Source organism: Plasmodium berghei (genome assembly GCF_900002375.2).
Source record: "Plasmodium berghei ANKA genome assembly, chromosome: 11".
Classification (NCBI taxonomy): domain Eukaryota; phylum Apicomplexa; class Aconoidasida; order Haemosporida; family Plasmodiidae; genus Plasmodium; species Plasmodium berghei.
Genome location: NC_036169.2, coordinates 1,203,074 through 1,224,750, shown reverse-complemented (window position 1 = coordinate 1,224,750; position 21,677 = coordinate 1,203,074). Strand labels below are relative to the sequence as shown.

Sequence of the window (21,677 nt, the reverse complement as noted above, 5' to 3'; positions counted from 1 at the left end):
CTGGAATTGGTTTACAATATAATTCAGAAAATTTTATTTATTTCCTTTATGTACTACTTAAAAGTTTGTTAAAGAAATATTTTTTATTTAATTTTAAAACAATTTTATAGGGGAAAAAAGAAATACAAATATTTAAATAATAGTGATAAACAAAAAATTATAGCTTAAAAAAATACACAGTATATACATATATAGGTACCAAATCATCATGTTTAAATTTAAAAAAAAACGGAATAAAAAGAAAATAAAACCATACTACCGTAACTTAATTTGACCATAAATGCCATTATGTATAAAATATTTTGATTAAAATGTAAAATATAAAAACATGTAAATTAGAATTAAGAATTCTCTAATAATGTATTTAATGCCAAGGTTTCATTCCAGTTTGCTTTTATTAAGGCATTCTATAAATGTGAAAAAAATGAAAATAAATTAACAGAGGAAATGCTAGAAAAAAATATCGAAAATACAGAAAATAAATATATATACTATTATATTCATATATTATAATTGTATGCATTGATATTTTTATTATTTTTAAGAACCTTAGCTTGGTCTTCGCTAAATCCCATTTCAGTAATTTTCTTAATCTGATCAAATAGATAAGTGAAATCATAAAAATGTATGTAAAATTATAAGCATCATAAAAGAAAAGCTGATTCAACATTTATTCATAATTATTTTATGTGTTCATCTCTTACAATAACTTCACGAGGCTCTTCTTTTGGGGCCGTTGCAAATGTTTTTGTCCATACACTACAAAAATAGAGGTGTAAAATACAAAATGAATACATTATCACATATATATATAAGTTATATAATTAGAATATGTGATAATATATATAGATTTTATATTATTAGAAATTTTAATATGTTGAAACCTTGCAGTTTTAACAAAGAGGGCATGATTTTCTTTGTACATTTTTGCAACTTCTGCATCTTGCGGATCATCTAAAGAATAAAAATATTGGAAAATTAAAATATGTGTTATAAATAGTACTTGGACATTATTATGGATATTTTATCCACTTAAAAAATTATATAAAAAAAATATATATAAGGACAAGTATATATACATATATATGCATATGTATATATACCTGGCTGTGGGTCAGAAAGTAGAGCTTGAATTGACAAAAGAGCTGTTCTAATTGTTAATGCAGGACTCCATTCATTTTTTAAAACATCTAAACATATAGCGCCAGTTTGACTTGAAATGTTAGGGTGCCATATTTTAGTAACAAATTTAATCTAAAATATACAAATAAGAGAAATAATGTATATACACATATTAAACAAATATATATTTATATGCATATGTAAAAACTATAAATATAATTAGCTCCGTACATACACGATTCATATAATATACATAATATGCTAATTTTGTATATTTTGTTACGAACTTTAGGGGGATTATATGGGTAGTCATTTGGTATCGTTATGGCTAAAGTAAAGTGACCACCTTCATATGGCGTTCCTTCTGGACCCTTTATAAATCCAACCCATTCAAAGAAATTCGAATCCTTTATGTGGGCATCTATTTCTTGGACATTTTCATTTTCAATGTCTTTTAATTCCTAATTAATTGTAATAATATGCATTAGTATATATATACAATATTTGTGTCAATTTTAAGCAGTTGCTATTATCAAACATGTACTAATATATGCATGTAGGTACAGTTTTGTTAGGGCATATATGCAAGTTCTTATGAATAGATAAATAATACAATTCTATAAAGTTGGCTAGTTTTCTTTAGTTACCTTTTGTAATCTCAACAACTCTTTTGAACTTCTCGATGATGAACACATTTTTGAATTATTCAAGTGTAAGCGTACCCATATGCATATATTACAAAAAAAAAATTATGTAATACATATATATATATTTTTTTTTTTTTGAATAAGGGGAATTATAAACCTTCTCAACAAATTCTTTAATACTATAGAAGTTTATATTTGCACACAAATGCTGTTTTAAAAGGGATGGAAACAATAATGATTTAATAATATTTATTATCCTTATCACTTTCTATTTTAACTTATTTGTATAAATAAAGAATTTACGCATATAAATAAATATGTATAATTATTATATTATGCAAAAAATATAATTGAAAGGAAAAGCTCGAAAATATGCATAGAGGGATAATTGTTTATGCATGCATATGCACGATTTGTTTAAAATTATAAAATATTAATAATAAGCAATATAAAAAAAAGAAATAAAAGGGGGTATCATATATTTCATAAAGTCTGTGAATTTAAATTTTTAAAGTAAAATAAAATATAATTAAAACAATAAGAGTATTACGATAAATCGTGATGTGATAACAAAGAGAAAAAATAAATAAAAGGTGATAAGAATTAGCGTATTATGGCAATAAACATTTATTAAAATGCAATAAAAAATAATATAAAATAAACATAAACGTGAAACTCGTGAGCTCAAGGTATTTAGCACTCACAATATACATTCTTGAAGTTGTATATTATATATAAAAATAAATATATATTTTTTTAATTTATCTTATAATATTTTCAATTTAATATTATAGTATTTTATTATGTAAAGTATTCAATATATATTTTTAATTTCTTAATATTGGAAACTAAAAGAGGGAAAATACTTTAAAGGAATGTAATACATATAGCTTATTCTAAAAAAATATATAACTTCCTATTAAAAATAATAATTAAATCCAAATAAAATTAACATTCATGTGTGTGGCAAAAATAATAAATATATTGGTATTACAGATAATTCATAATATGAATATCAGGTATTTATGTGTAGAATTAAGTATATCAATGTATTTATTTGCATATGTTTGTTATATAGAAAACTATAAAGAAATATAATAATAGTAGTATAGAGCCATTAATAATTACAAAATGTGTAAACATACAAGAGTGAAAATTTAAATATTCACAATAAATATGTTTTTAAATATTTTGAATTAATATATTTTAATACATTTTTATTTCAATCTTTTAGTAAAGAAAAAATAGTCACTTATGGGCTTTATATATAAATTATATTTTTTATCAAGTTCATATTATATTCTTAATTTTTTTTCCTTCCTTAGCTTTATTCATCAGTTAAGACACATTTAAATATAGTACACTATTTAATGATAAATTAAACCATATAATGATCAAATTTTTAATATATAAAATGTAACTTGTTATAAGTTGTTTTATAACTATATCAATACAAATGGCAATAAAAAGTATTAGGGTATTCAAAATATATTATTATATGCATGGAGCAGTTTTAATGAAAATGGAAAAGAAGAAAGACGGATAATTTTAATTTCAAGAGGTTATTCAAAATTTTATAAAAAAATATATAAATTGATATAATGATGGTGCTTGAAAAAAATTATACTAACAATATTTTTTATATTATATTTTATTCCCCCTATATTTTTTTTAATGGTCTTTTGTCCTCTTTAAAAAGTAATTTACATAGTATGCAACATAAACAGTATATTTTTTTCATTTTAGAATATACAAAGGGCAAATATTAAATGAATATAAGCTAATTGATGTGTAAAACATACCACCAACATTTTTTATTTTAGCATTAAATTGTAGTTCCGTTGCTTCCTTTTTTATTATTTTTTCTCAATATTATTACAAATAGGGAGAATTTTTTCAATGGAAAATTAAAAATTGTTGTTAAAATAAATATATATAGTTTATATAAAAAAAAAACGATATTCACAAATTTTTACATGCTAAAGCATTTTACTGAAAAATATATTCAACAAAATCGTGACAAAAAATATACTAGTGAAGCAGGATATATCATGTATTTTAATTTTTTTTAATTATATATGTTTCGGGAAGCTATATATTTTCAAACATGAATTTAGTTTCCATATATCCCAATTTGCGTGTATATATTTTTTACATAAATTTTATTTTAAAAATATAAAACTCGTTTCATATATGTATAATATATAAGCAACATATAAAAAAATAGCACTTTTAAAGCGGAATATTATATATATAACTTTCTCATATAATTATATTTATAAATATGCCAATAAATATAAATATTTCTTTTAATTAAAAATTCGAAAAATAGCAATTGCTATGCTGATAGATTTTTGTATTTAAAACATGTACATATATACATTTATTTCCTTTACATATATAATTCTGTAAAATAAAATACATTAATGTATAAATATTTAAAGGTAAAAAAAATTGTGTTATAGCCATATATATATATATATATGTAAATTTCTATAACAATAACAAAATAATAACAACCAATATAACCATCTATATATTCCTCTATATATAGATAGGGATATACATTGAAAAACATGCCCAATACTAAAGGCATATATAACATAAATATATATAGTAAAATAATTAAATGAATAATTCACACATATAAAATAAAGATATATATGCATATATATAATGGGAGATTATTTAAAAACAGGATCAGTAAATTATGATTTAGAAATATTGAAAAAAAAACCTGAAAAAAAATTATCATTTGACAAACAAAATTTATACCTACAAGGATATGGAAGACAATGGGGTGAAAAATTAGTATACAGTGTTGGATTGGCCTATGGTTCGGGTATAGAATAAATATAAGTTAACTTTTTTATTTATAATGTATATGATAAAATATATAAAATTAACATGATATGAAAAATACAAATGAAACCAATAAAGAGCAATAATGATATAAAATAAAATACCTATATGGATATACAAGCTATAATTAGAAAAAAATAAGTTTGATTTATAAGCATTAGAATTATACACAAAATAATTATTTTAATTTTTTTTTATAGGTTTAATATTAGGAGGAGGGTGTGGTTTATTAAGTGGAATTGTGAAAGGAGGAAAAACAAAAAAACTTTTTTTAAATTCAGTTTTAAATTCTACGTCTGCTATTGGACCAAATGTTGCTAACCAAATGGCATCACTTACTATGATATATTATGCCTTAAATAATTTTGTAAAGCTGTTTACAAAAAATGATGAAGTTTACAATTCATCTATTGCCGGTTTTTTTGCTGGGTGTGTATATAAAAGTTCATCAAACTATAAAATTATGGGAAGTTACTCAATACTTTCATCAGCTGCTTTTTCTCTTATAGATTATGGATTTAAAAAGGGTTATATTTAGACATTTTTTTTTTTTTTATTGGAATATGTTATTATTTTTCAAGTTTATTTTAATATATGCCCATATCCATATATATAAGCTTATTTATTTTTATAATTATTTTCCTAAATTTTATGAAATATTATGCTAATTTGTAATATTGTGTAATTAAATTATATTTTTCCAAAGCTATAAGTTTGGGGATGAAAAAAAATATATATATATATATAATTATATATCTCCCAGTTTTCTTCTTTTTTTTATCATAATTTTTAAAAGAGCACCATAAATAAAATTAATTTACATTATATGTTTCCTATTTTCTCTTTTTAAACATATTTTTTTATACGTATTATTTTTAAAATTAACAATATTTTTATTGTATTAGTCTAAAATATATAAAAATAAATTAATAACAAAAATATACAATTGTAGCATAACATTACATGTGGGAACAAAAGTAAAAATATTTCATAGAAATTATTCTTTTTTGTCACAATTGCTTAGATCATATATATCATAAAAAAATATGTTTTCTGTTTATTTATAATTATTTTTTTATTTTTGTTTTGTTAAAGTATCTACAATAAAAATGGGAAAATACAAACAGTATTAAAAAATTGTTTGAAAATAGTTACGAAAAAATGTTAGGAAAAATTACTAGAAAAATTTTCAAAACGATATACATAAATATGCGCATAATATAATTTTATTGCTTATGTAAGTTTGATATTATGAGGCTTATATTTTACAATTAATCTTTTACAATTATTTTTCAAAATTTATAATAAAAAAATTATATTTTAACATATTTCCAATCGGATTTAAGAAAATACACATGTTATCTAAAAGTTAAACCATATAAATGTGTAAATAGAAATCAAACATACAAGAGGAAATAAAAAATATGTGCGTTTTTGAAACGGGCATGCGATGATACATGTATGTTTGTATGATATATATTTTTTTTTTTTTTTGATTTTACTATATAAACTTTTTGAAGTAAAAAGGAAAGAAATAGCTTTCTAACTTTTTCTGATTTTCCCGTACTATATTATTTAGTTACATAGGATTCATATTTACATTTTTTTACTGTACTTGTGTTAAGTCATTGTTTTATTTTTTTATATTACACAAACTGGGTGCTTCGATCAATCAATGCTGTTAAATATATTCAATTCGCCGCTTGATGTGAAATTTATATTTTTCCAACTTATATAGTGATGCATATATATACCCAGTTTTCCTTTTTGACTGAGGCATATAAAAATATGCATATACCAATTATATAGTTATTTCTTCATATCATAAAATATTTGCACATATTTGTATAACACATTTGTTAATTTATGTATATGTGCTTAAATAAATATATAGATTGTTTTATTTCACTATTTTACCGTTTAATATAATCATTTAATATGCAAAATACCGAAACAAATGAAAAAAAAACATCAAGGAATAGTTGGGTTAAAGAACTTCAAGGAACTTATTCCAACATGTTAATTTCAGGAAGTAAAGGAATATCATATTTGAGTTCAACTTTCAGTGGTGGTCAAAATTTAGTATCAAATGTCAAAACAGATGTGAAAAATAATCATAATAAAAGCATAGCTAACGATATTGAGGATAATGTATTAGAAGATAAAAATGAGCTACAAAATGAAAATGAAGAAATTAATATATCTGAAAAAAAAAAAATAATTTTTGAAGTATATAAAAAATATTATTTTATTGAAATGACAAAATATCATAAAAGTCGAGAAAAATATACTACCAATTTTTTGAATTTTCTTGAAGGGTTAAATGATAAAATGTCTGAAGCACTAAAGCATGGCGAATGTAATATAAATAATTTAAATATATTTTTTAAAGAATTTTTAAAAAACGATACAAATTATTATAAAGGGACGTCATTAGGAAGTAATCGAATAAATAATATGTCCAAAAGTTTTATGAGCATAACAGGTAATGATGGTTTCTGTGATCAATGCCATTCAACTATAGATGCCGAAAATTATAACATTATTCATTGTAAAAAAAATAATGAAACAAGTGATTCCATGAAAAGTCATGATTGTTTTACAAATATGGATAAACAGAAAAATATAAATCAATCAAACAGTAAAGAAAACAATAATACTTGTGATTTGAAACAAAAAAATTATGATTCCTCAAAAATAAGTGAAGAAACTGAGCATGTAAAGACAAACGTGGCTAGTGGTAATATAGTGTCAACTACTTATGAAAGAAAAAACAAACCTAATGAGATGCTTCTTTTTTTAGATAAAGTGATAGATGTAGATGCAAATAACTACAATTATTACCATACCATTATTAATGACTGGGCTCAATTCGGATTCATAAACTATACAAAAGTTATGAATAATATGAAGGCAAGTGGGAATCTAATAGACAATGAAATATGCCAAAAATTTTTAGTCACATTAAAAGATAGTTATATAAAAGAAGAAGATAATTTAATGGCAAAATTAAAAAAAAAAAAAAATGAATTTTTAAAACAAATAGAAGCATGTAAAATTTGTTGGAAAAATTTTGAAAATAGTTATTCAAATTCAGAACAAATTAGATCTGATCGAATAAAAAATTCAAAAAAAATAAAATGCTCATGGTTATGTCAAAGAAAATATCTAAAAAACGTAAAAAATTTAATACAAATTCAAATTGATTATATAGAAATTATATGTGAATGTATACAAATATTTTTTCAACTTAATGAATGGAAAAAAAATGCAATAAAATATATATTATGTTCTTATATATTATTATATAAAAGTTTCTTAAACATATATATAAATAATATTAATATATTGTATGACTCAATATTACAAGAAAAAAATATCGAAATATCACAATTTAATAATTTAAAAACAATAACAGATATAGATGAATATAATAATGATAGTGAGCAAATGATAAGACAAATACATCCTTTTAAATTTGATAAATATAAAAAAAATGATGATATTCCTAAATTTCAAAATGCCTTAGATTTAATTAATAATAATATATTTTTTTTTAGCAAAGAATATAATATAAGATCGATGCTTTGTATATTTTGTTCAAATATTAAAGGGCATTTAACTAATGCTGGGATTTTTAATAAATATATTGAAGGAATATTCGTTATTACTTGGGATAAATTTATTCATTTTTTTTCGAATCCAAATGATGTTTCACCACAATGGTCTTATCATATCGATGATATAGAGATCAAACTTATTAGAACCGATAAAAATACAAATACAGAAAATTTCAATAACGATTCTAAAGATAAACAAGGAAATATCAATGGTGAGGAAAATAATATTAAAAAGGAATCCAATGATTTTCCATTTCCCAATTCTAGCCAAAATATTATTCATGATTCCCCAAAAAAAGAACCCATTCCTGAAGAAGAAAATAATGAGGAAAAAAAAGCAATAACAAAAACGTCATCTAATGAAACATCCATTGACCAATTCAAAATTAATAATGATGAGATAGATGTTCAAATTAGAGAAAAAAGAAAACTTTTGCGTATTAGTAGATGGTCCTTTACTTTTAGATGCAGCACTTCACATCTAACAAATGTTTGTTATGAATTAATGAATAATCATTTAGATTCTTCTTATTATAAAGAAGATTTATCATTTTTTTCAAATTTTTTTAATATTATTTCAAATGGTGAAATACGAAATGATTTATTGTTTACCAAAGAAATGGCTAATCTGTACAATAACAATAATGACGAAATATTAACTGATAAAGATTGTTCAGGAAATAGTGAAGAAAATATTAGCAATTATAATATTTTTCAAAATCCTGCAAATGAACAAATTTCTTCTCTAAACCCTGAAAACAATAATAGATCACATCTCTATAACAAGAATATGCAAACCAGTTGGGATAAAAGATATAGTAAATATTATTCGAATATCCAAGATAATGATTCGTCTTTCAACACCGATAATAAAACAGATTTAAAAAATGAAAAATCAACACATGAACAATTATTAGATGATTTTAATAAAAAGAAAAAAATGTTAATCGATAATATGAAAAAAACTGAAAAAAATAAATCCGAAAATGATAACTCTAATTATCATGTAAATCATGAAAGAAAAAATGTAAGTAGCCAAATAAATGAAAAAAACTTTGAAGAGACGCTTATATTTGATAACAAAAAGGGAAATAGTAAAAAAAAATGGAAATCGCAAAAAAAGGAGAAATCGTAAAAAAATCGCAAAAAAGAAAAACACCTTTATGTATACCTAAAATCCTTTGAGCAAAACCCTATGCATAGAAATACATGTAGAATTTTCCAATTTTGAAATAAATTAACTGTTTCTAATATTCATTCATTTTAGAATCAAACGTTTTTTGATTAAGAGTATGCAATAATTAATTAAAATGCATTGATCTATAATAATTCTCACATTTTTTTTTGTTTTTACTAACCTTATACAATTTTATACAACAATCATAGTATTTATCGGGAATAAAAATATGGAAATGTTTTTTTTAGTTATATATTTGAACTTATTTTGAATAATCTTATATATAAATGTGTGTATTCATATATTACATTATTTTACTTCATATAAATTTTTGTTTGAACAACGTATAATATGAATTGCATAATATATTTGTAATTTTTATTTTTGTATATTTTTACAAATTTAGAAGCATATGCATATAACGGCAGAAACAACATATATTCATAATTATTAAAAAACAAAGATTGGATATCTATATAAATGTAAAGAAACAAAAATAACGATAAATCTGAATAATATATAGTGAAAAGGGATCAACATTAATTTATTTTTATTATATCTATTTCCCTTATTGTGACGCGAACAAATTATAAGTTAAAAAAAAGGAATAAAAAAAGAGATTCTAAATTATCTTACGTATATATATCATGGATATTTATAATATTCTGAACCTCTATAATTATATTTGAAATCTTAAATTTTAACTTGCCAATCAGTGGTGAAGCATTTATTAATTTATCTTTAGATCGAATTGTAGAAAATTTTAACTTCGTTCTGGACTAGAATTATGTGAACAACTTTTAACAAAATTTAGAGGGAAATTAAATCTAATGTTGTTATCGTATTTATTTACTTTTTTAACTTTATTAGTAAAACATTTTTCATTATCTAAATTATCAACAATAGATTGTTCATGCATTTCTTCATTATAATTGATATCCTCATATTCACCTAAATTTTTATTTCCATTATTTTTAGAATCATTTACATCTAATAATAGGAGCTCATTTTTTATGGGTTCTTTATTTTGATCATCAGATTTATCATATTTGGAATTCTCATCATTCACAATATCTTCAACACTAAACTTATTTAGTTCATGTTTTATTAGTTCATTATTTCTTAGTAACATTTCAAATTCTATTAGTTTATTCTCAATATTAGCTAAATGCTGTTTTGCTTTTTTATGCGAAATTGTATTATCTCCTTTGCCCACATCTATTTCATTTAAAGTCGTATTAGTGTCTACAACATCGTCTATACATTGGTTTCCTATATCTGTGTCATGGTTGTTTGATTGTAATTCTTCTTTTTGTCCATTATAATTTATTTTTTTTTCCTTCATATTTAAGTTAGAAAAAAATATATTATTAACGTTTGGGTATGGTTCTTTGGTTATTTCTTCATCTTCTTTCTCAAAATAACATTTTTTTTCTATACTTGGATTAATCAAAACATTTTTTTCCAAATTTTCATGAGTTATTTCACAATTATACATACCATTAAATTTAGACAATAATATATTATTCTTGAACATTTGTACTTTTTTTTTCTTTTTTTTTTCTTCATGATTATACATTTTTTTATAGCACGATTTGTATAAAATGTTGATATTATTATTCGAATGCTTCAGTTTGCTTATTTCCAAATTTTTTGATTCTAGCTCTATTTTTAATTTTTCTATTACATTACATAGTTCATCAATTTTATTTTTATTTTCATTACTAATTTCGTTTATTTTAGATGATAAAATAATACGATTTTTTTGTTCTTTTTTAGTTTTATATTTCTGGGTTTTTACTTCACTCAAATTATATATATTATCTGTAACAGATTTATTAATTTCATCTAAACATATTTCTTTCTGTATATTTATTTTTGTTGTATCGCTATTATTTTGAATATTTTTGTTTGTTTTGTAAATTTCATTTTCAGGTTTCTTTTTATGATTCTTATCATTGGGTAATGTATTCATGTTTTTTTTTATTACTTCTATATCGAAACAGTTTTCTTTATTTTTTACATTTATATTATTTAAATTAGTTTTATATGTACTATTATTTGGTTTATTTGTTATATTAGTAGATGTGTCATTTAATTCTTTTTCGATTTGAATGTACACATTATTAGTATTTTTTATTTTATTATAATTTTTTTTTTGTTCAATATTTTGTGTATCATTCGAATGTGAAAAAGTTAGATATTCATAAGTATTATTTTGTATTTTTTTTTTTTCATATATTTGATTAAATTCATTTATGGTATCATAATTTTTACATATTTTTGGGGGCTTGCTTTTTTTTCTAATTTCTAAATTTTCAATTTTGTAACTTTGATATTTTTTTTTATTAATTATATTCTCTGCATTTTTTTCTAAACCTTTTGATCTATGATATATAATCCTTGCTTTTATTTCTTTTGGATTAATTATATTTTTTGTATATTTAATTGGATATGAGTTTTGAATAAAAGCATATAGTTGTCTAATCATGTCTTCTAAATATTTAATTTTTTCATTAAATGTTATAATTTCATTTATTGGTAAAGTGTCTATAAATAATTTAGGACAATAAATTTTATAGTTCATAAATATCTTCGGTTTAAGTATATCTATTTCCTGTTTGTTAATTGGTATAATTTGAGAATGCATAAAATGTTTATGATTCATACTTTCCTTTTTTTCATTTGAAACTAAAATAAACATTCCACCATCCATTCCTAATTTTAACACATTTTTTATACATATATATGAATAACCTATTTCTTTATGATCATTTAAATAAACAAATTTTATTAAATCTTCATCTTTTATACTGTTCATTTTATTTCGTATTTTACTAATTATTTGTTCATTATTTGTTTTATTCATTTTTTGTATAATAACATTAAATGTTTGTGGGTATTCATTTATATATACACTTTTTAAAACTTTATTTCCAATCTCTATTATTATCTGAGTTGGATAATTCATTAATATTGGTTTATATATTTTAAAATCGATTGATATATTATCTGAAATATTTCCTTTTGGGTATTGAATATTTTTATCATTACTATTAAAGTTATAATCATGAATAGAAATTTGAGATTCGTCCATTTTTTTGACAATTTCATATGAAATACCTCTGTTTATAATTTGATTAGAATTAATCTGTTTAGAGTAGTATTTATTTTTTGTTTTAATACTTTTATGTATTTCATTCAATTCTATTTTTCCCATTAAATTGTATATTTCTTTATTTTTTGATATATCATTTTTTTCAATGTTGTCTTTTTCTTTTTTTTTTTTCTTTGATTCAATTTGTATTGCATCTAGATCTTCACTTTCTTTTCCTATTTGTTTATCATTTTTTTTTTTATTATAATCATCAAAATTTATTTCATCATTTTGTGGGGTAGAAATATCGAATAGTAAATTATTAGAACTCTCTTTTTTATTGCTATATTCATTGTTTGTGTCTACCGTTTCATTAATTTGATAAAATTTATTATCAAAAACTTGACTTATCTTTCGATTTTTTGAATTGTCAATAGTTAAGATTTTATTATTTTTTTTTAAGTTTTTTTTTTTTTCCTCTCCTTGTTCTAAATTACAATTTTCCATCTCAAGAATGTTTTCAATTTTAGGAAATAACATTTTTTCGCTCTTAAAATATTTATTTTTATTATTATATTTGCTATATATATAACTAGAATTTATTAAATGATCCCAATCATTTTCTTTTTTATTCTTTGAACATAAACATCTAATGTTTTTAAATTTATTTGTATTATTATTAAGGAATATAGATTTGTTTTTTAATTCATCCAAATTATTTATATCAAATTCAGAGTTAAAAGTTTCAATCCATTTCTTTTGAATTACTTTTCCTTTCAAAACCTTACAATTAACTATATTTGATTTACTACGTTTTTTGAAATAATTTTTTTCAATATTATAATCACAATATGCACTACTGGTTCTTGTTATATTTTCTTTTTTCAATCTGAGATTACTTTTTATTACATTTTTTGGTTTTAAAATATATTTTTCTATTTTTCTATTTTTGTTTTTTTCTTCTAATTCATTTTCTTTTTCTTCGTCTTCCCCTTTACTGTCTTTAATATTAGAATTTATTTTGTCTACATTTATATTGCCTATTAATTCAGTGTAGATTTTATTTTCTATGTTTCGTGATGTATTAGTTTCAATTATGTTGCTATTATTTTTTATATTTAGCAATTTATTATTTTTTCCTTTCTTATTCATATATAAACTATTATACTGATTGTTTTTTAATATATTATTATGCATATCCGTATATTTATCAATTTTGAAATTATATATATTTTTTGTATTCATTTTATTTTGTACATTTTCATAAGTGTTCACAATTTTTTTTATTTCCTCATTTTTTTCTACTGAACTTAATATATTTATAGAATTATTTTCATTTTTCATTTCTTTGCACAATAAATAAATATCTTTTTCCTTATTATAAACACTTGTATCATACCAAGAGTTATTTGAAACACGTTTGAAATGCGCACCACTTTTATTTTTTATTACGTCAGATTTGGGTTTATCATAATGTTTGGATTTAAATTCATATTTTCTAAAAAGATTTTTTCTAAAAAATGAGTTAATATATATATCATCATCTTTATTTTCGAATTGATATAATTTATGCATACTATTCATTATGTTAGTTGGTAAATAAGTGAAAACATAGAAATCTAAATGAGAGGAATACAAATCGGGATACAAGCAAAAAGACAAAAAAAATAACAGAAATAAAAAATATCTGTCTATTCTTCTACTCAATTTAAAAAATATACAAAATAAGGACGAAAAAAAAACAAAAATATATGCATTTAATTATTTTAAATGTTATAAATAATTCATAAAATTATGAAAGCTTTAATACCACAGTTATTACCACGGAAAATATATAACTTACAATTTCGTTGGAATTATTTTATACACGTTCAAAAAAAATTTACAACTTTAAAAATAAATAATTACTAAAAAAATATAATATAAATGTGCAAACAATAAATATAAATTTATGTATATAAACATATCTGCTGTTTTCTTTTCATAGAATAAAATATTAGAACAAAAAAAGACAAAATAAACAATTATAGCAAAAATAATCGTATCACAACAATGGGTTTACTCGAAAAATATTAAAATTATTTACAAACGTGTATGCACATTTTTAGCGCTATAAAATGTGCAGCGAAAGCCCATAAAATATGCATTATTCTATTTGAGAATATACATTACAAAAAAAACAATAATAAAAAATATATGAATAATAATATATATATATGAGCATACACGTTCAAACATGTATAATGTTTTTTCTTCAATTCAACGAAAATATATCGATTATATTTCGTGCATAATTTTAATTTATATGTGTATACATATTTTATATTTTTAGGAACAAAGATAAAAAACTATAGCTAAATTTAATATTTAAGACGATAATGCATGTATACTGATAAAAATATGTTTATAAAAATGTTTGTTAATTTTAACATATTTTTTAATTTTTATAATTTTTTTGATAATAAGTTGACTTTATAGAAGCATAAAAAATTATGAGCAAGCAAATGAAATGCATTATGTTTGTTTAAACAAAATCAATTAAAAAAAATATAAAATTATATTATTTATTTCATCAAAATAAAGGAATATTTATTTTAATTATTAACATAAATTTTTTATAGACAAAAAAATGTACAAATATAAACGGAGTGTTATATCTGAAAAAAGGAAAAGAAATCAAAATAAGAACCACAAATTTTTAGGGTGATTATTTTTTTTTTTTTTTCTTTTTATGGTTATCACTTTTATCTTTTTCTGTTAATGTCTTTTGCTTATTAGATAATTCATTATTACGATAACCATAAATTTTCATACTAGTCAAAAATAGATCCCTCAATCCACATTCAGAACAAATATTAGATAATGTGCTCATAGATTTTGGATCTAGTTCATTCATATTTTTAGGAAGAACTCGCATATCATCTAAATGTTCATATTCATTTAATACAATATCCTCCATTCCTCGACAATCAAAATGCTTCCATCTCAATTTATTTAAACTATTAACATAAAAGTCTACTTCTTCTTTAGGACCTTCACAAATAATAATTCCTGGGTAACCTATTTTTGAATATCCCCCAATCTTTAATTCTCTGGCCCATTTAATTATGCATGCTCTTTTTACTTGACTTAAAATATGATGGGAATAACATAAGCGTCTAGATAATATTCTTTTTCCAAAACTCATTTTATTATAATATAAAAATGAAATATTTTGACTATTTTTTATGTCTGAATTTGAATTTTGTGTGTCTATATTATTATTTAAATATTTTTCATTTATTTTATCATCTTCAGAAGATGAATAAGTAGAATAATTATTTTTTTCTGATAAAGTATCTTTATTATTTTTCAATTTTTCAACTAACTCATTTATTTTATATATAACATTCAATATTATACATTCTTGTTCTAAATAATTTTGTATATCTTTGTATATTTCTTGATTAATATAATCATTCATATCAGCAGTAAAATTTTTAACATTTATATTTATTATAATAAAAGATTTTAGTGGATAATCTTTAGGCAATTCAATTGTTATATTTATAATATTATTACAATAATCATTTTCATCATTTAATTCCATATATATTGTTGTATCACGTTCTTTATTTTGTTCATTTTTTATAATTAATTCTCTGTCTCTTACATATATTAATTTTAATGCTTCAAGTTCTTGTTTTTGTAACTCTTCACATTTAAGTAATATTTCTTTATCTATGCCATTAGTATTAAGTTCAGAACAATTAGTTTTGTTTTCATTATTTTTTATTAAATTTGTATTTGATTTCTCAATGTTATTATTTTCCTTTGGTTCCTTTGGCTTGTTATTATTATATTTTTTTTCTTCTTTAAGTTTTATACATTTTTTTTTATTATTATCGCGAAACATAGTATTTTTATGGGTAACATATGAGATAAAGGAAAAAAACACAATATTAATAAATAAAACGTGATATAACGACTTCTATTTGTATTATTGATAATCATATGATATGAATAAAAAAATATTTAAATCGCTAAAATTACATGAACAGTCATCATTTTTTATCAATTATTATTATTTTTTTTTTTTAATTAAAAAATTATAGCTTAATAAATTTTTCATTAATAAAAATATTGCAAGAATATTATTACGTATTTGAATGGGGTATTATTTTTTGTTAATGTAAAAACAATACACGTATAAAATATATAAATGGAAAATAACCAAATTAGTATATAGATATTAATAAATTGATTTTAATCAAATTATTAAAATGAAGAATAAGAGACGATACAATTATGTGATTATCAGGGGTATATTATTAGAATAATTATAGTTGCTATTCTGGTGTTGCCTTTTTAAGCTTTTATTTCTATAGTTGGCATTAATATTAGCATGCGTGTGTGAATATATTATATAACATACATTTTATTTCCATTTTAATATAAAATTAAAGAAATATATTTACAATATTCTCATAAATTTATATTAAAGATATTTTTCTTATGCAGCATTTTTTTAATTGATATTGACGCGTTTAGATTAACCAAAATTTTAAAACAAAGTATAATGCAATACAATAAAATAATTTAAAAAAAAATAAAATAAATTTAGAACAAATATTAAAACGAAGAATGCCGATAATGCATATGTACACATGTATATATAAATCGTAAAACGCAATATAAGTGAACAAAAAAAAATCGTGATTTAGTTTTTTTTGGGGCGTGGAGTTATAGGGAGTGACATATTCTGGCAAAAATATAAAAATCAAACGAAATGAAAAAATGTGAAACAAAAACATGCATACTAAAAATAAGTCCAATAATAACATAAGAATTATAAATCGAATTTATATATGTACATATAACAGGATATAATTTTTACCTGAAGACAACGATAACGTATCTTAGCAATAGGTTCGTTTTCAGCAATAGAAAAATAAGCTAGCCTAAAAATTATATTTTAAGAATATGGTATTATAAGTATATTTGAAAATTTTTCTAAATGAATATGCACATATCTATCATACATTTTTCACATATTTTTTCTTGGAATTTAAAAATACCTTGAATAATGACCAACATGAGATGCTAATGTATCCCTATGAATGTTTGTTAACCATTCCCTAAAATTTACAAAAAAAATATAAAGAGATTGAAATATATGAAAACTTATATGGACACGCTTGCTATTTATTTCGAGCAAAAACAATAAAGTTCCATAAGTATATATAATTTTTCATTTAATATATCTATAGTTTATTTATTTATAATGGGTATACATATTATACATACCATCTAGTTGTGTCTGCATGTCCCGATCCTTGATATTTGCTTTGCAAATGCTCCAATTGTGCATGAATATTAAATCTATCAAATGTAGACATTTTTTCCGTCTTTTTACAAAAAAAATATATTCCCTTTTTATAAAATTTTTATTGTATGGAAATATTTTTGATATATGATAAGCTAAGGTAGCTTATAATGTATATAATAAAAAATATTTGGTGACTTATTTTTATTAAGTTTTAATTAATTTATGTTAATTTCTCAATGTTTAAATTTTATCAAAAACCAATTACGGCTTTTTTAATTATAACTAAATAACTCTATTTTGTTTATTCGAAAATTGAATTCTTTTAGTAAAATTCTCTATATATTTATGTTTCTCCCACATTATATATATTTATATAATTAGCAGTTCATATTGAAATTTGGATAATAATATTGACTTTTTTTCTTATTTCTTCATAAAGAAATTTAAATGAAAAAAAAAAATATATAATTATAGAGAAATATATGTTTTTTACGACATTTAATTGAAAAATAATACCATTTATTACTCCAAAAAATAATAATAATATATCATAATTTGTTGGATTATCATTACTATTATACATAAAGTAAAATGTGATAAAAAAAAAAAATTAAAAATACAGATAAAATACTATACTAAAATATATTAAGATTATTTAAATGTATATATATACTTATAATCTTTTAAAAAATATCTTACAAATATATATATTTTTAATTTTATAAAACTTAACCTCAAAAAAATGTAATAAAAAAAAATTAAAAGCATACATGAAATTAAATAAATTTTTTATTATTCAATAATATAAAAACAAAAAAATGGCTTTATTTGGTACAAATATGTGTCATAATTTTTGTGGTGTATTTATAAGTTACAAAGTTGTATATATTATTTCTCAATTTTGTAATTATATGTATTAATGTATTCCCTCATTACATATTTTCGACGCATATACATTATTAGTTATCACTTTCCTCATTTTATATTCTATCAAAACAAATGTCAATAAATACTGTCTCATATTTCAAAATAAACTATATTAATACAATTTATTAATTTTATTATGATATGAAAATAATATGATGCACCTCTTAAAGCTTATTTTTGAACTTAGCATATCAAATAGTCAACATTTATATGCCTCAAAAAATTGGCTTATAACCAAAATTACCCGAGGTGTATTTCTCATATTATAATAGCTATAATTGTGATATTCATAAAAATATGTTTATATTTAATATGCTCAATTACTTTATATATATTTTAAAAGACTTATATAGGATACATATTATATACATATATATATATACATGTGTTAAAGGCTGTAAATAATTACAATTTTATGTTTTATTATGCCTTAATTTTTATTTTTTTAATATTTAAGGTATTTTTCCATATATTTGCACAAACCCTTTAAAAAAAACATGTAGTTTAACAATTAATGTTACATAATAACACTAATAAAATAAATAAGACTTATTTATGTATAATTACATGAGAGTGATATATATATGTGACTAAATGAAGGGGAAAATATTCCACATATTATACATAAGACAGAATGATTTTTAATATATTTTCCTTTTTTTATTAAAATTTATTAATTTCTACATACTTCATAATTGTTATAAAATTTAAGATATTATACTTAAAATTATAGTTAATATTTTCATCTTTTTATTAATGCTCAAAAAAATTAATATTTCCTTCCAATAATATTATATACACATATATCAATATGAATAATACTTTTGTTTAACAATTTTTAAGCATATTAAATTGTGTGAAACATTATTATTTTATTAGCATATAGTAATATCAAATATAATAAATACCATATATTTTAAAATGTGCCAAAATATCAAAAAAAAAATACATAATAATTATAATATTAAATTTAGCAATTCATGGTATGATCAATGCTTTATTTTTTTATAATTTTATTAAATTTGCACATTAATAAATATTTTTTTTTTTTTATCACAACTCATACATATTGTATATTATCCAAAAGAATAAATTTAAACGTCATAAAAAATGCATTAATGGTATATATAAACATGTATATGTATGTAATATACCTATTAAAAAATGTATTAGTGGTATATATATATAATATACATGTTTATATATACCTAGTTGGCAAACCCTTAGAGATATAGGGTGGTCAAATTATATATATTATGAACTTATAATGAAATAGCCTTTTAATAATTAGAATATAAATTTATGTTTTGATAAAATATTGTAAAACAAGAACATAAATTTTAATTTATAAAATGGAAGGAACTTATTCCGAATTAATATTATTATATACAATGCTTTAAATAAAGAAACAAAAAAACGCAAATAAGGTAAACTTTTTTTGTTCTAAAATTATGTATAATTATTTTTTATTTACAATGTTACAAAAATAAAATTCCCTATAATATTAAATTCTATTATATAATTTTGTTATACATAATGCGTAAACAGTATACATTATTCATATAAATACGAAATAACGCATGTATAATAAATTATGTATTTGATATATACTTTCATATTAAAATGAAAAAAAAACATATTAAAATATATAAAACTGTTATTTATTATGTTTATTTTATAAACGCACATGTTTTTAAAAATAATTTTTTTTATTCATATTAAATAAAAAAAAATAATAAAATAAATTGATGTATACATAATATAAAATAAGCATTTTTTATTTTTCCCATTTTATTTTAAAATCAATTAATATATATATTTTTATGTATGATAATAATGAATGGCTTTTATTTATTTCATCCATTCAGTTCATAATGCTTATGAGTTATTTCCCCTTTAATTTTAATAATTAAAGAAGTGAGAAACAAAAAATAAACAATTTACAAAAATATTAAAAAAATTGTAAATAAAAAAAAAAAATTAATATAACAAAAATAAAACATTCTTTTGGCCTTATTGATGTTGACATATAATAATGAAACGAAAACTATATTATTAATATATAAATAATGGGTATATAAAAAAAGAAAGGAAAACATAAGAATAATATATTATATATATATATATATATATTTATAATATATATATTAACTAAAATAATAAATATATTTTATTGATTTTAGTATTTTAAGGATTTATTTTATAATAAAGTAAATCCCTTTCTTATCATAGATCCCATTATAAGAAAAAAAAAGTACAAAAATAAGCTAAAAAAAAACATGTTCTCTTAAATTTCAAGTTTTATAATCTGAATTTTAACATTCCCAAGAGAGCATGAAATAAAACTACATTATATAATATGTGTATATTTATATACATAATATATATTATATATATATATATACATATGTACATATATCTTAAATACATACACACACGTATACATATTAATATATATCATAAATGTGTGAATGCATTTTGTTATGAAAACAATAAAACTATTAATTATATTTTAATTAATATTTGCGTATTTAATTATATACATTTTAAGTATATATGTAAACACACTAAGTATATATCTATGTGATACACAATTATACAGTTATATAAAATATCATAATAATTATAATAATCAGTCTAACTCTTTTTTTTCCTCCTTTATGAATAATATATCTTCAATTTGTTAAAAAAAATATTATAATAATTTTTGAGAAACAATAAAATAGGACATATTTTTTTATACATTATAGAATGTAAATAATATGTCTTATTTTTCTCACTAAATTAACAAATTTTTTAAGGAATAAAAATAAAAAATTATGTAAGCATATACTGTATAATAAAATAAATATTGTAAAATATCTTTATACAAATTTGAAGAGGTAAAAAAAGTGCTTATTGAGAATATAAGACGATG

General features: G+C 20.5%; 6 protein-coding genes across 6 annotated transcripts; 2 read left to right on the top strand and 4 right to left on the bottom strand.

Moving 5' to 3' along the window:
• Window positions 1–341: 341 nt before the first annotated feature.
• On the bottom strand, window positions 342–1,817 carry PBANKA_1132600 (ubiquitin-conjugating enzyme E2, putative; the record flags this gene model as incomplete). The annotated part of the gene is made up of 7 exons (XM_034565880.1): window positions 342–407; window positions 549–593; window positions 705–759; window positions 885–954; window positions 1,104–1,254; window positions 1,410–1,583; window positions 1,770–1,817. The coding sequence occupies 7 exons, from the start codon at window positions 1,815–1,817 to the stop codon at window positions 342–344; spliced, it is 609 nt and encodes a 202-aa protein (XP_034422533.1).
• A 2,628-nt stretch (window positions 1,818–4,445) lies between these two features.
• On the top strand, window positions 4,446–5,169 carry PBANKA_1132500 (mitochondrial import inner membrane translocase subunit TIM23, putative; the record flags this gene model as incomplete). Its single annotated transcript, XM_034565879.1, has 2 exons — window positions 4,446–4,611; window positions 4,832–5,169. The coding sequence occupies 2 exons, from the start codon at window positions 4,446–4,448 to the stop codon at window positions 5,167–5,169; spliced, it is 504 nt and encodes a 167-aa protein (XP_034422532.1).
• A 1,400-nt stretch (window positions 5,170–6,569) lies between these two features.
• Window positions 6,570–9,386, top strand: PBANKA_1132400 (conserved Plasmodium protein, unknown function; the record flags this gene model as incomplete). Its single annotated transcript, XM_034565878.1, has 1 exon — window positions 6,570–9,386. One exon carries the CDS (start codon window positions 6,570–6,572, stop codon window positions 9,384–9,386), a length of 2,817 nt encoding a protein of 938 aa, XP_034422531.1.
• Window positions 9,387–10,191: 805 nt separating this feature from the next.
• On the bottom strand, window positions 10,192–14,109 carry PBANKA_1132300 (conserved Plasmodium protein, unknown function; the record flags this gene model as incomplete). The annotated part of the gene is made up of 1 exon (XM_034565877.1): window positions 10,192–14,109. One exon carries the CDS (start codon window positions 14,107–14,109, stop codon window positions 10,192–10,194), a length of 3,918 nt encoding a protein of 1,305 aa, XP_034422530.1.
• Window positions 14,110–15,232: 1,123 nt separating this feature from the next.
• PBANKA_1132200 (RWD domain-containing protein, putative) lies at window positions 15,233–16,420 on the bottom strand (the record flags this gene model as incomplete). The annotated part of the gene is made up of 1 exon (XM_034565876.1): window positions 15,233–16,420. The coding sequence occupies one exon, from the start codon at window positions 16,418–16,420 to the stop codon at window positions 15,233–15,235; it is 1,188 nt and encodes a 395-aa protein (XP_034422529.1).
• An 804-nt stretch (window positions 16,421–17,224) lies between these two features.
• Window positions 17,225–17,903, bottom strand: PBANKA_1132100 (splicing factor 3B subunit 5, putative; the record flags this gene model as incomplete). The annotated part of the gene is made up of 4 exons (XM_034565875.1): window positions 17,225–17,266; window positions 17,402–17,465; window positions 17,583–17,642; window positions 17,812–17,903. The coding sequence occupies 4 exons, from the start codon at window positions 17,901–17,903 to the stop codon at window positions 17,225–17,227; spliced, it is 258 nt and encodes an 85-aa protein (XP_034422528.1).
• Between the last annotated feature and the right edge of the window lie 3,774 nt (window positions 17,904–21,677).